The 15,553-nt window shown below is 42.7% G+C and overlaps 1 protein-coding gene and 1 long non-coding RNA gene across 2 annotated transcripts; one reads left to right on the forward strand and one right to left on the reverse strand.

Annotated features, from left to right (window-relative positions):
* Positions 1-1,155: 1,155 nt before the first annotated feature.
* LOC128107177 (uncharacterized) lies at positions 1,156-9,888 on the forward strand. Its single transcript, XR_008216992.1, has 3 exons — positions 1,156-1,879; positions 4,439-4,554; positions 4,812-9,888. It is a non-coding gene; the product is annotated as an uncharacterized LOC128107177 (long non-coding RNA).
* Positions 9,889-11,597: 1,709 nt separating this feature from the next.
* Positions 11,598-12,419, reverse strand: LOC128107888 (60S ribosomal protein L7-like). Its single transcript, XM_052734229.1, has one exon. It carries the CDS (start codon positions 12,400-12,402, stop codon positions 11,656-11,658), a length of 747 nt encoding a protein of 248 aa, XP_052590189.1. The 5' UTR covers positions 12,403-12,419; the 3' UTR covers positions 11,598-11,655.
* Between the last annotated feature and the right edge of the window lie 3,134 nt (positions 12,420-15,553).

Raw genomic sequence — 15,553 nt, forward strand, 5'->3', positions numbered from 1 at the left:
TCACAGGGAAATCATGAGCTGGAGAAAGCTGGCCACATTGCATCCATAGTCAAGAGCATGCATTCTCATTTGCTTACTCAGCTTAATTTCTCCAGTTCTATGCAGTTCAGGATACCAGGCCTAGGGAATGGTGTTGCCTATACTAGGCCAGGTCTTAACTTTTGTTAGGACAGTCTCTCAAAGGCATGCCCACAGGCCAACCCAATGTAGATCTAGTGATTCTAGGTTGTATCAGGTTGACAGTCAAAGCTAACCATCATACTCAGCTCTCCACCAATGCCCTGTGTTTACTTCTTCTTGTTGACCACTCCTCACCATCAGGAAACAGCAGTGTGAGGAGGGCTGAGAATTATTTAACAAAGAGCTCAAATTTCTTCTTGACTAGTTATTATGTTTGTGACCCTAAGCAACATCGTTTGCTGCTTAAATATCTCAGATATCACATTTATAAAAGTGATATACGGTAATGATTACTTTTCAGGTTCATGACAGTGACATATGCTTGTAATCCCAGTACTTGGGAGGCTGAAACAGGAAGATCATGGAGCTCAAGACCATCCTGGACTACACAGTGAGACTCTGGCTCAAAAATATCCCCCAAATAAATAAATACATGAGGATTAAAAGAGAATATACACATTAAATATTATCCATCATAGATGAACTTTCTTTTTATGATGACCTAATTATAAAGATTGAAAATGTTAAGTGAATACTAGCTTATTTAACTTCCTTGAAAAAGAAACACCCTAAAAATTAGTTAAGGTTTGGTTTAAAGGTACAGTAGGTAAGAGATAATTTGTCTTTGGTCACTTGAGTATTAGCAGTAAAGTATGTTGGCTTCTCATAGTTTATTGTCAAACCTTGCTTCCCTAAATTGAATAACCCTCCCCTACATCGAATGAGGTGGGCTTAGGGTAGTAGAGTCAAAGAAAGCAGTTTTGTCATGGTGACCACACCTAGAAGTACCACAAGAGTGGGGTTGTGGAGGTTCCTATCTAGTCTGTATATATGACATACTGTAAAACCCACTCTTAGCCCCTGCAACTCCTGCCTAATAACAGATGCAGATGGAAGACCATGTTGTAGATCTGCTGCCAGAAAAAAAAAATGAGACGTTTGAAAGACAGCCGTCTCTTCTCGATACTGGGTTTGATCCAAATGCCCACTAAACAGATTTCTTTTCAAAATGTCTGGTGTTAATGAGCTTGATTCGATAGAACCTAATGAATGGGTTGTGGAAAATTACAATCTTTTTCTTTTGGGAATAGTCTCACTTTGTAGCCCCACCCTGGCCTTGAAGTCACTTCAAAGCCTGTGCTGGTGTCAAACTAGTTATCCTCCTGCCTCAGTCTCCCGAGAGAATTGCAATCCTATTATGTCAATTTCTGTGTTAGTACAGAGACATTCTGAGGACCTGTTTCTTCTGCTTCTTGGCCAGCAGATTGCCCTTGCCACTTGCTTCTGTTTACGTCTGCTTCTGTGATGCCAGCTCCCACTTCTGTCAAAGACCTATGTCACCTTCCAACTCCCGAGGTTGACCTGGGTAAAACCACGGAGGATCTACTATAACATCTAAACTACACACAGAAGTTCTGTGTTGGCACAGAGAAAAGACTTATATGTGGGGTCTGTTCTTCTGACAAAAGGCTTACTGCTTAAACTGCCAACAGACGAGCCCTGTACGGGGCCAGGAGTTATTTGCTATCCCCAGATTCCATCATTTAGCTGTGTGTGACCCAAGTCACACATCCCATCAATCAATTATCTCATGGACCAAGAGAAGATCATCTTCTTATGAACATGGGAGAATCCCCCAGTGAAGCCTTGCCTACCTTTGCATAGGCTTTTGTAGGAGTTTGGTGATCTTCCAGAACTGGTAAGCAGTCTATAATTTCATTCACCAGAATTCTGTAACCCTCATTTCTTAGATTCATCGAGAGGTTGGTACAAGTTTTGCTGTGTGACTAATTTCCAGAGTCACTCACTGACCCTCTCCCAGCAACAGCAGTGACTCCTTACTTAGCCAGGCAATAGATGCTTCCAGAGTAGACATTTGACATCAATCCAAGTTGTTTTTTTTTTTTTTATCCAGGGGTCTCCAATATTTGAGGCTGGCACCTCAAATCCAAGGATTCTATCCCCAATCCAAGAATCAGTGTAGCCTAGCACCATGGTCCAGAGGAGTCCTCATCTCTACTGGATGGCCTTGATTCCACACCTGAGAAGATCCCCATCTCTTATTGTATATTTTCAAAACATCCATGTATTTAGTTGTGTGTATGGATGTGCACACACACACACACACACACACACACACACACACACACAGAGGCTCATGTGTTCCAGGGCACCATGTGGAGGTCTGGGGGCAATTTGTGGAAGTTGTTTCTTTCCTTCCACTATGTGGGGTCCAGGGATTAAATCCAGGACATCAGGCTTGGTGGCTAAGTGATTTTATCTGCTGAACTCCCAGAGTAGAGCACTCCCAGATTATGCCTTTCCTGACTCTATAGCCATTCCTGCACCGTTTATAAGGATGAATTTGAGTGATTATAGTGTCTGCCTGCCCTATTTGCTTATAGATGTCATGGAGCAGGCTCCCTTGCGGGCTGGGAATGTAGTTCAGTGATCATTGCCTAGCAGCTCATACCTAGGTTTGATTCTCGGCAACACACACACACACACACACACACACACACACACACACACACACACATTCCTTCTGGATCCTGAGTACCCACAGGATAGGGATTTGATAAATATTTATTAGACGAATAAATCAACAAGAATAAATCCGGAAGAGTTATGAGCACAGGCTGTGCCAGCTGGTGAGTACAGATGTAGTTTTATAACATCATGCACTTTCAATAGCTGTATCCCATTTGTGACAGCTAGACAGTTTTCCCCTTCTGGGTGACATGCAGACATTAGACAGCTGCAGGAGTGGCTGGCTGCTTCTCTAGTTCCTTACCTCAGTCTCTCCTTCCCTGTGACCCACCCGAAATAGATACACAGGCAACACACACACACACTCACTCACTCACTCACACTCTCGGCAGGGGGGCGGGGAGAGGGAGGAAGGGAGGGACAGAGACAGAGACCCAGCCACTATCACAACTTGGACATAAAATGCAAAGGGCAGAGGCGGGTTTGGTACTCTGTCTTCTTGAATTCCACCCCCACCCCCACCCCCAAATTTCAGGGTTTTATTTAGTTAGATCTGTTGATTGGCCTCATTCTTTTTTTTTTTTTTTTTAAAGAAAATAACAATCAGGAACTATGATAACCCTTCTTTAAGGTTTACAAACCCCTTGCAATTTGATTGTGTTGATGTTGTTTTTAGAGACAGCCTCACTAGGTAGTCCAGGCTGGCCTCCAACTTGCCATTCTCTTGCCTCTGCCTCCTGAGTACCAGGATTGCAGGTAGTGCCGCCATGCTTAGGACCCTAAACATCCTTCAAGCTCAGTATCAGACTGGAGAGTAGGCTCAGAGACGAAGCATTTACCCAGCAAGTATAAAAACTTGGATTTGTTCGCCAGGACTTCGGGGAGTTGGGGGGAGGGTGAAAGAGGGGGTGCACTGATTATGAAATTTGCCTATCCCTTGTAGCAGTTCTCCAGCTACACCCATATATTACTTTTTAACTTTTCGCTTACATCTAGAGTTTCTTTTCTTTTCTTTTTTTTAAGATTTGTTTATTTTTTTGTGTATATGGATATTTCCCTGTATGTAAGTCTGTGCACCATTGATGTGTATTGCCTGCAAAGGCCAGAGAGGGCACTGGATCTTCTGTGAGTGCTGGGAATCAAATTCATGTCCTCGGTGCTAATAAGCACTGAGCCATCTCAGTCCCTAGAATTTGTTTTCTAAAAAGATTCTGTGCTGCTTGGAGAGAAAGTCTGTGTATCTGGTTTTATCCCTGCCCCCATACTTATACCTGAGCATAAAAAAAGAAATACTCATTAATTTTTTATTGTTTTCATGAAAAGAAGTAAAAAAAGAAATGAGCTAACTCTTAGAGTGAGTTATTCCACATTGCACGTCATTTCCGGTGCATTTTTATCTTTCTTAGCACTGTGGAATGAACCTAGGGCTTTCTCTACATTAGGCAAGTGCTGTCGCTGAGCTGTGTCTCCAGCCTCACTCTAGCACATTCTGTAATTATATCTCTGATCCCATGATAAAGTCATCATTTGATGACTGTAAACAAGGCAAACCTGTATTTTACCGACTTGAGGGGAAAAAAAAGCCTTCTTGACTACGAAAGAAAAATTATCTCTCATACCAGAGAAATGACTCAGAAATGATCTTTGGAATGGAAAATTACTTTCACAAACTTCTGTGGATTTAAAAGCCTTTGTGGGATGTTTAACTTCAACTCACCTTCCAGCAGCATCTTTGTAATTATCTCTCTTTCTCATAAACCCTGAGCAGGACTCAGCACAACCTTGTAGAATGTATTGTAATACAAGCCAGTGAGGAGCTTCCTGCCTTCGGATTAATGATGCTCAAAGCAGGGAAGAAAAGAAAGTCTGGCCAACAGAAGTAAGGTGAAAACTTACAAGCTGCTGAGAGGGGCATTCAGTGTGTCCCCTGGGGAAGAGGACATGACAGAAATACCAGCTGTTTGTGGAACTGGGTGGAGAGGCCATCTAGATTCTACAGTGTTCTCGAGTTGGGATTCAAGGGGCGGGGTGGGGGGTGGGGGGGGTGGGGGGGGGTGTCTCAGATGGTTGGATTCTGAGAGAGGTTTTAATCAGGCCACATTTCCCTGAAGCCGACTCTCCCTTCCTCTCTGTCCCCCCAGTTATTGGCAAACCATACCAAGAGCTTGTCTGTGAGTCTGCAACAGACTCCCTGGGCACCAGGCCTGCTGGAAGGAAGGGGTAAGTTCAGGCCAGGTGCTTTTTTAAGCTATGCCCACCCACAGTCCTCTCTATCCTCACCCGCAGAGTTGATTCTGGGATCCTTGCTGCTACAGGGAGAGACACCCTACTGGGAATCTGTAAATAGGTGCCCCAGAGTCCAGGAAAACGGCAGGTGTCAATCTCATCCCCCCATGGAAGTTGCAGACCAGGCTGTCAGGCCCCTGCCACATCAGAGGGGTGCTGGTGGCATCACATCTCCCACCCGCATGATAGGCACGCTTTAACTATGCTCCTCCCCATCCTCAGAGTTAGAGGTCCCTGCTCCAGAATTCCCTCCCTTGTCTCTGCTGCCCAGGAGTCAGACACGGCCTGACTTCGTGCAAGTACCCCCTTTCCTCTGAGACTTATAAGGGGCCCTCAATCGGCTGCATGGATTTTTTTCAACTCTCATCAGAGTCCCCATTATGCTGCTGTTGTCTGTCTGTCTGTCCACGGAATTAACAAATCATCGAATAGCTCTCTGAGGACAGTCTGCCTCAGTGTTCCCATTGAGCCCTAAGCCTGAGACCCTTCAGAGACCTCAAAGAAGAAGGTCTGGCAGCTTGAGACACAGGCCCATCCGGCTTTTTGGCTTTTTCTCTTGATAGTAGGGCCCCCTGCCCATGGACTACTTGGCAAGTTCAAGGCTGGACTAGAACACGTTTACCTAAAGTTTCAACTTCCCTGTCTTTGTTTAAATTGACCAATCCTAAATAAAGGGGAGAAGACCCCCTTCCCAACCCATCAAAGACCCTTAAAACATCTAGTCCTCAAGGAGAGACCAGACATTGGCTTCCTTGGGATCTTTTTCTTTGTGTGCCTTGCTCTGTGTGTTTCCTAATCATGAGATAGGGTCTTCCTCTGTAACCCTGGTTGGACTAGAACTTACCTTGTAGACCAGGCAACAGGCAGCTCACAGAGATCTGCCTCTGCTGGCATTAAAGCCCTATATCATCATACCTGGCACCCTCACATTTAATAAAAGTCTCTCTCTTCACCAGTTGATACTGTCTGCTGCATCTGAGATTTTCTACTACCTGTTGGGGAAGTATTTTCTGCCCCTTTACTTCTTTAACTGGCAGAGAAAATGAATGAGATAAAAATCCCTAGGTTCCCTAGGGCCTAGAAGGTAACATTATGACCTGAACTAATTCTTGAGAACACACACGGTGGAAGGAGAGAACCAGCTCCTGCAATTTGTCCTCTGACCCCCTGCCTCCACACAAATGTAATTTAAAATAAAAAACCGATACCACACAAGTCAAATCTCACCAAATACAAACATTGATTTAATTGTTCATCTTTTTTTAAAAAAAGTATAATAAAACTAGAAATCAGTAGTAAGCGAAGCTACAGAAATTGTACAGATACTTGGAGACCCATCAATAGACTCTTGAATGACCAGTGGTTATTGAAGACCTTAAGGAGGAAATTTGAAAGTTTCTACATTTAGAAGAAAATGAACAACTTAGGAAAGCATTTGGGACATAACTAAGTGTCCTAAGAGGAAATTTCATAGACATGAGAGTTAACATTAAAAAAAAAAAATCAGGAAGATCTCAGATAACCTACTACTGCACTTCAAAGTCCCAAAACACCAGAACAAATCTAATTCTAAAGGCAGAAACAGCAAGAGACAATAAAGATCAGAGCAGAAGTTAAAGAAATACAGACTGAGAGAACAATACACAGAATCAATTTGAACAGATACTTCTTTGAAAATATACAATCAACAAATCTCTAGCCAAACTAACTAAAAGGATAGAGAAGACCCAAATTAATACATTCAGAGATTAAGTGGGTGGTGGGGGTGTTCACTCTAGATTCCAGTGAGAAACACAAAATCTTTCGGAAGTACCTTGAAAACTTATATTCATCTGAACTGGAAAACCCAGAAGAAATGGCTGCATTTCTAGCCATATAGGAGCTACCAAAAGAAAATCAAGATATAAACAACTTTAGCAAATCCATGACAATCAAGAAGACTGAAGAAGTAATAAAAAAAACCCTCCATGTAAACAGAATTCCAGGACCAGATCTTTAAAGAAGAGCTAATACTAATGCTCCTTAAACTGTTCCATAAAATAGAGAAGGGGCTGGAAAGATGGCTCAGCAGTTAAGAGCACTTGCTGCTTGCTCTTCCAGAGGACCCGAGTTCAGGTTCCAGCACCATGTCAGGTGGTTCACAACTGCATGTAAGTCCAGCTTCAAGGGATCTGATACCCTCTTCTGGCCTCCATGGGTACCCACACTAGCATTTTCTCCCTCCCTCTCCACCCCCCAAATAATACAAGTAAATACAAATGTAAAACAGAAAGAGAAGTAACACTGCTGAACTCTTCTGAAACCAATATCACTCCAATACCCAAACTAGACAAAGACACAACAAAAAAGGAACTATTATTGACCAATTTCCCTGATGAACACAGATGGAAAATTCTCAATAAAATTCTTGCAAATCAAGTTCAAGAACACTTTAGGAAGATCATTCTAAGATCACACTGTGACTAAGCTGGTTTTATTCCAGGGATGCAAATTTGGCTCAACATATGTAAATCAGTAAGTGTACATAAATAGACTTAAGGTCCATCAGTCTCCATCAATGCAGAAAACACTATCAAAAAGTTGAATAACTGTTGACGATGAAAGCCTTGAAGATACTAGGATTAGAAGGAATATACTTCAACACAATCAATGCTACATTATGACAAACCCGTAACCACCATTGTACTGAATGGGGCAACACTGAGAAAGTTTCTTCTAAAATCTGAATGAGACAAGTGTAAAGTCTATGCTATCCATTCTCATTAAATATATAATTCTTAAAGCTCTAGCTAGAGCAATAAGCCAAGAGGAGTAAACAGAAGGTACACTAATAGAAAAGGAAGAATTGAAATCACCCATTTGCAGATGAATCCTATACATAAAAGACTAAATATTCCAGCAGAAAACTCTTAGGACTGATGAACAATTTCATCAGGGGATCAGGATAAATTCAACATACCAAAAAAAAAAAAAAATCAGTAGTAAGCCTGGTGAGATAGCCCAGTGGGTAGTGCTTGCCATGCCCTTAGGAGAACACAAATTTGCACCCCTCGAACTCACGTATAGAGCTAATGTGCACAGCACCAGAACCTGTAACCCAAGTGCTCCCACAGGGAAATGGGAAATGGAGACAGGGGAATTCACAGAAACTTGAGAGCCAGCTAGTCTGGTGTGTGCAGTGTAGAAAACAGCAGACTGTCAAAACGAGGAGGAAGTCGAGGCAAGGATGCATACCCGAAAATGTCTCTCCCCTTTGTCAACACAAAAGCACAACTCTCACCAAAAAGGGGGACAAGAGGTAGTTTATCCTGGAGCCAAATACGACTGACTATGGCCAGCGATACGTTCCAACATGTTTCATGAACTTTTTAAACTAACAGAAGGAAGAAAGTCACAGTACATTGGTGGTATGATTCTGAAAGTCACAGTACATTGGTGGTATGATTCTGAAAGTCACAGTGCATTGGTGATATGATTCTGAAAGTCACAGTACATTGGTGGTATGATTCTGAAAGTCACAGTACATTGGTGGTATGATTCTGAAAGTCACAGTACATTGGTGGTATGATTCTGAAAGTCACAGTACATTGGTGGTATGATTCTGAAAGTCACAGTGCATTGGTGATATGATTCTGAAAGTCACAGTACATTGGTGGTATGATTCTGAAAGTCACAGTACATTGGTGGTATGATTCTGAAAGTCACAGTGCATTGGTGGTATGATTCTGAAAGTCACAGTGCATTGGTGGTATGATTCTGAAAGTCACAGTGCATTGGTGGTAAGATTCTGAAAGTCACAGTGCATTGGTGGTATGATTCTGAAAGTCACAGTGCATTGGTGGTATGATTCTGAGAGTCACAGTGCATTGGTGGTATGATTCTGAGAGTCACAGTGCATTGGTGGTATGATTCTGAGAGTCACAGTGCATTGGTGGTATGATTCTGAGAGTCACAGTGCATTGGTGGTATGATTCTGAGAGTCACAGTGCATTGGTGGTATGATTCTGAGAGTCACAGTGCATTGGTGGTATGATTCTGAAAGTCACAGTGCATTGGTGGTATGATTCTGCGGGCGAGGCGGTGTCCCTTTCCTCCCTCATCTTCCATGGTAATTCTCTTTCAGCTGATTCCAGGCATCTCACTTGGCCTTGACTTCGAGGTCCGGTACTCCAGGCCATTCTGCGTTTATGTCTCCACAACTGCTTGTTTGAGTAGCTTATATGAGCACCACCTCATTGATGAGCCGGCTGGAACTTCCTCGGCAGCTTTGTCAAACCTCAGCCTGAGACATGCTAGAGATTCCTAGGAGTCCCAGAGCTGGCTGAGGATGCAAGAAGCAAGATCTGATAGTTCAAAGGTTTGGGCAGGGGGCGGAAGAGATGGTTCAGTAGTAAGAGTACTTGCCCTTCTAGAAGATGAGAATTGAGTTCCAGCACCCACATAGGGTGACTCCTAACCACTTTACAGCTCTGAGTGGATCTGATGCCTCTGACCTCTGATGGTGTCTGCGCGCGAGCGCGCATGCACACACATACATGCACACAAATTAAAAAATAAAAATAAATCTTAAAAAACGTTTGTGCAAAGACATGTACCTGTATAACCAACACCTCAGACATGGAGCATGTTCATCATTGCCCTTTCTGAAGCAATGCCTGCCCTCACTGCTCAGATCATCCACCGGTCCAGTTTTTTTCACCATAGGCTGTGTTGGTCTGTCTTAAAGCTTCATGTAAATGGTTTCACATAGATGATAAATACTCCTTTTGTGTTGTTTTCTTGGTTTGACAAGTTATTTAGATTTATTCATGTTTGGAGAGTTTCAAGAGCTCATTCCATTTAAAGCAGTTTTCTTTGTATTTTATTAAATGTCAGAATTTCTTTATCCATTCTCTTTTGGGGGAGGAGTATTAAACTGAGTTCTATTTGTTACTGTAACATTCTTTTTTAAAACCAATCAAACACAAATATGCAAATGTTCTTCTGTGAATGCAACTGCTCTCACAGCCCCTGTACACCGGGAGGAAAATTATAAAGGTCATGCAATTTGTTGGCATTTTCTCCTTTTTTACTTTTAAATGGCACTGCTAACTAAGAAGAAGTAGGAAAGACCATCTTTAATAAATTGTCTTAACTGTAGAGAATTTCTAAAAAGTAAACTGACAACATGCTAAACCATGCCTTTGATAAGTCCCAAGGGACCACAGATCCATCCTTTTTATTGGACGAAGCCATCCACTGGCATCTTCTAGCCTCTGTCTAGTACTCCACCTCCAGATCCACCAGGGCTGCAAGCCACTGCACTGGGAAGACCTTACTTCCACCTCTCAACTGCTGGTTCTTGGGGAGTGCAGTCCTGCTGGCAGAGGGCAGAGATGGTTGTCTCACTTACAGGGACATGCAGCAGCTGTGGAAGGAATGATTGTATCCTCCCCAGAATACAAAACATCCCTCTGTTTTCAGCTTGACATCAAAAACAGGCACCCATTACCTGGACCCTGCAGATGGTGCATGGATTGCACCCCAAGTCCCAGGTCTACAGGGCCACCAGCTCCATTTCTTGAGAGAACATTTTGTGTACCCTTGTACCACCTTAGGAAGCCTGTGTTCCTGTGCCTGGACTTTGTAGGATTTCTCTGTTCCACCTTGGATGTGGAAGTGGCTTCATTCATTCTTGAAATTTGATTGAAATTTGATTTTTAAAAGGACTTTCAATTATTATAAATGAAGTTGTTCTGAATGCTCGTAGAAATCCTTTTGACTGTTTTCTTTGGGATCATACTATTGAATTGTGCTTAATGTTATTAAAAATTCGCCAGGCAGTAGTGGCACATGCCTTTAATCCCAGCACTTGGGAGGCAGAGGCAGGCAGATCACTGTGAGTTTGAGGCCAGCCTGGTCTACAGAGCTAGTTCCAGAACAGCTGAACTACCCAGAGAAACCCTGTCATGGAAAAAAAAATCAAACCATTTTCTAGAGTGATTATAGCATTTCACTAGGTACAAATCTTACCACCACCACCACTGCCATCAACAACACTGCCAAACAGATTAACCTTCTTTTTTTTTTTTTTACCCTCACAATTTTTATGGGTCTGGGTAGAGTTTAATAGACCCCTTTCAAGGCTCCAATCAGGGTGATAGTTCAGACTTAAGTTCTCACGTGGCAGCTCAGCTGGGGCAAGGACCCACTTACAAACTCAGGTAGCTGGTGGAATTCATATCCTGAGGTCATATGACCCAGGACTTCAATTTCATGCTGGATGTCAGGAAAGTTTGACCCCTGATCCTAGAAGCTGCTTGTAATTCAAAAAATAATTTGTGATGGGCTCGTGAGATGTCTCTGTAGGTAATGATCCTACTGCACATGCTGGAGGACCTGACTTTGACTCCCCCCCCCAGAACCAAGATAGAAAGATAGAACCAATTTCTTTCTTTCTTTTTTTTTTTTTTTTGGTTTTTCAAGACAGGGTTTTTCTGTGTAGTTTTGCACCTTTCCTGGAACTAACTTTGTAGCCCAGGCTGGCCTCAAACTCACAGAGATCCGCCTGCCTCTGCCTCCCGAGTGCTGGGATTAAAGGCGTGTGCCACCGACGCCCGGCGCACCTGTGCCAATTTCTTTTTTTTTTTTTTTTTTTCAGCTTGCCAGATGTGACTGTTTATTAACTGACCAGATTACAAAAATACCACGGGCAACACCTTAGTTCATCCGTCTAATAAGCCTGTTTATCTGGTCCTCCCTGTTGCCAGCATCTCCACCTTCCACAAAATGGGTTGTCTTTTTCTTCATTCCGCCTCGTGGAGAAGATAATTTGAAAGGCCACAGGAAGTTATTTGCTTCCTTGAAGCGTTTTCCAACTGTATAGATCTCGTGAATCAGATCCTCCATGCAGATGATGCCGTACTTACCAAGAGATCGAGCAATCAGCGAATTATCTGTCAAGGCAATTCTCTTCTTATGGATTTTGCCATAGCCGCGCTTGTAGATGAGCTCATTCACCGACTTCAGGTTGGGGTACCCCCAGGCAATGTAGGGTTCCACAATCCTCAGCATGTTGATTGAAGCCTTGTTGAGCTTAACAAAGGTCCCGTTGAAAATCTGACGAAGACGGAGAAGCTGCAACACCTTGCGGACCTTTGGGCTTACACCATTGATACCTCGGATTCTGATGACAAACGCCAACTTGGGCTCTGCAGGCACGTAGAAGTTTCCGGCTTTCCTTGCCATCCTAGCCATCCTAATCTCGGTCCGGTACATCTGCCTGTACTCCTTGTGATAGTGCTTTGCCTTCTCATAAATAAGCTTCCTCCTGGCCTTTCGCAGTGTCTTCAGGGCAAACTTCTTCTGAAGGCGCTTCACCTTCAACTCTGCGAAATTCCTTCGCTTCTTCTTGAGGGTTTCTGGCACAGCAGGAACCTTCTTCTTCTTCTCCGGCACAGCCTCCATGGTTCCAGTCGGAAAAAAAAGAGAGGGTGCCAATTTCTTAAAGTTATCCTCTGACCACCACACATGGCCTTGGTGCACACACACACAAACACATACATGTACACACAAATAATAAAAAAAATTTAAAGAGGAAATCCAGTGTTGTAAAAGTAACTGCTTTGTTCCCAAGCCTCAGGGGTATACCTCCTATAAGAATTTACTGAAGATGCTCCATAGCACTTATCCATAGATACACCTCTGACATCATCAGAGCTTCTGGGTTGTATAGATCAAGTGTCTTGCCAGCTTACACAGCAGCTTGAATCTGATCAAGAGAAGTCTCTGACTTTGGTATCCATTTGCAGCTGGAAGTCACATGATAAGTCGGGGGAGTTTCACTTCCCAAGACAGTGTATGCTGCCCTCCAAAGATGCTCACTAAGTAATCATATCTTTCTTGGTGTCAGGATGTGAGAGGCACAACTTGTCCTCTACACTGAAAATGATGTTCCCAGAACACGAAGGACATTGACTCCTGCTTTCACCGATGAAATAAGCCCTTGAAGACCTGAGACTTCATCTTGTGTTCTCTGGCATAATGCCAAAGTGAACTTTGCAGATAGGTGTTGTTAGGACTTGGATACTAGTCCAAAGAAAGATAAACTAATAAATTAAATAATAAGTTAATAAATTTTGTGTTTAGAAAGTCTATAGCACATTATCAGAGGATTCACTGAATAAGATCCAGTTCAGATGGTGGGGATTCAATATTTTCAGACTTTTCCATCCAAGTGTCTCTTAGATCTTCTCTTAGGTTTGTTCTTTTTCCTCTTTCAATGAACAGACGTGGACCTAGGAAACCCTGCAAACCTGTGTGCATTTAGTTTCCTTTCAATTTCTTTGTTCTTCCCAACAGATCCTGTACCTGGTTTATGGCTTTAGGCTACAGGAAATCAGAGTCTGATTAAAAATTGCCAGTATAAACCGGGCGGTGGTGGCGCACGCCTTTAATCCCAGCACTCGGGAGGCAGAGCCAGGCGGATCTCTGTGAGTTCGAGGCCAGCCTGGTCTACAGAGCAAGATCCAGGAAAAGGCGCAAAGCTGCACAGAGAAACCCTGTCTCAAAAAACCAAAAAAAAAAAAAAAAAAAAAAAAAAAAAAAAAAAAAAAAAAAAAAAAAAAAAAAATTGCCAGTATGGGTAAATGCTTTCACAGTGTGTTCTGTGGTGCCAAGTTGTTGCTCTGAGATACCACTTTCTCTTTAAAAGTATACAACTCCATCAGCAGAATTCAGCCACCCCACAACCCTTCTGCTTGTTCCTGTACTATTCCAACATCATGGCCACTGCATCTCAATTGACTGCAGTGGGAAGCCTTAGTAATTTTACTATTACGGTGAGTTCTGCTTACTGCATAATGTGCCATGGACCTTTATTGTCAGAGGATTACTGAGTAACCCAGCTCCAGTATCCTATCCTTGTTCTCAAAACAAATCATTGGGCAATCTTGTCACCAGGCAAGCATCACTGAGCATCCTAAGGGTCAGTGGGATGCTTCTTGTACCAAGTATCTTAGCTTGCATTCTCTAAAAACTAGAGTTTGAGGGGATGGAGAGATGGCTCGGCAGTTAAGACCTCTGGTTGCTCTTCCAGAAGACCCAGGTTCATTTCCCAGTACCCACAGGACAGCTCCCAAATGTCTTTAACTCCAGTTCATGGGATCTAATGCCCTCTGTGGGCACCAGACATGCAAGTGGTGCATAAACATACATGCAGGAAAAACACCCATATACATAAAATAAATAAAATATATGTTTTTCATTTTGCTGTCACGTTAGACCTTGGGCACTATCTAGAGATGGCAAAGTTATGAGTCCAAGGTGCCTGTGTCCCTAAGGGCTTTGCTAAACAGAACCTTCACTTAGTCCTAGTATTCATTTCTCTAGACATTTCCTTGAAGTAAAAGTGATCTTTTGTTTTATTTTATTTTATTTATTTTTTTGGTTTTTCGAGACAGGGTTTCTCTGTGTAGCTTTGCGCCTTTCCTGGATCTCGCTCTGTAGACCAGGCTGGCCTCGAACTCACAAAGATCCGCCTGGCTCTGCCTCCCGAGTGCTGGGATTAAAGGCATGTGCCACCACTGCCCAGCTCGACCTTTTGTTTTAATACATTGATATTTTATGTTCTATTATCGTCAGCTAATATCATTGTGGTTAATTTCTACACTACTGAAATACATTATCCATGTGTCTTTAGATCATACTCCATAGTATATTATTTCTTTCTTTCCATTCACCTTGCAAGCTCCTGAATAACAACCCAAACCAATGAACAACGTCACTGACCCATAAGAAGAAACCTCTCTATTTCTAATTGCAAGGATTCCTCTTCAAAAGGAAAAAGTAATGCTATAGTTTGAATGTGTCCCTAAATTTCATATGTTAGAGATGTTACCATTGATGTGACAATGTTGAACGATGGGACCTTGAAGAGGCCATGTGATTCTAATAGCTCGTATTCATTGGAAGAGAGGAATACACCAGTTTTAACTGGCAACCATCCTGTGAACTGAAATAATGGAATTAAAAGAAACGTGTAGATTATCAAATTATTAAGACAATAAGATAAAATAACACAAGAGGATGAATCTAAAACAATAGTGATGTTTCTCTAAGCTGGAAAAGCTCTCAGTATGACCCATCTGTAAACCCTACTTCTAGCTGCCCGAGTTTGGGCCCACCTCACATTGTGAATGATGAGGAAAAACCACATGTAAACGAGATGACTAATTGTTTCCCATTCTTCATGGCAGGGGCTGGGGCTAGGGTGGGGGAGAACTAGGGAAGGCTTTGTGTACTCAAGAATGATTGCTGATAAAAATTGCTAAGGCAAGGGAGGTGTCTTCAGTCTTCAGTCAGTCCCCCGCACCACATCTCAGGGGCTGCATTTATATGTAACTCATGATTTGGTTATAGAAAATGTCAGTTAGCCCACACAGCTGTTGTCTTGGTCTTTCATAATGTTAGGACAAATGTCAAAGTGTCACCTCAGCATTATGACATGGGGTGGGGGATAAAGTTTCCAACTTAGGAACTTTGAGAGTTACATTTAAATGACAGCAACTGGTTTTCTTCCTAGGACAAAACCCATGTAACTTGGATGTGGAGCCGTTTC

The sequence above is a fragment of the Peromyscus californicus genome, unplaced genomic scaffold (assembly GCF_007827085.1).
Source record: "Peromyscus californicus insignis strain IS unplaced genomic scaffold, ASM782708v3 Scaffold_12__1_contigs__length_115047231, whole genome shotgun sequence".
In the NCBI taxonomy this organism is placed as follows: domain Eukaryota; kingdom Metazoa; phylum Chordata; class Mammalia; order Rodentia; family Cricetidae; genus Peromyscus; species Peromyscus californicus.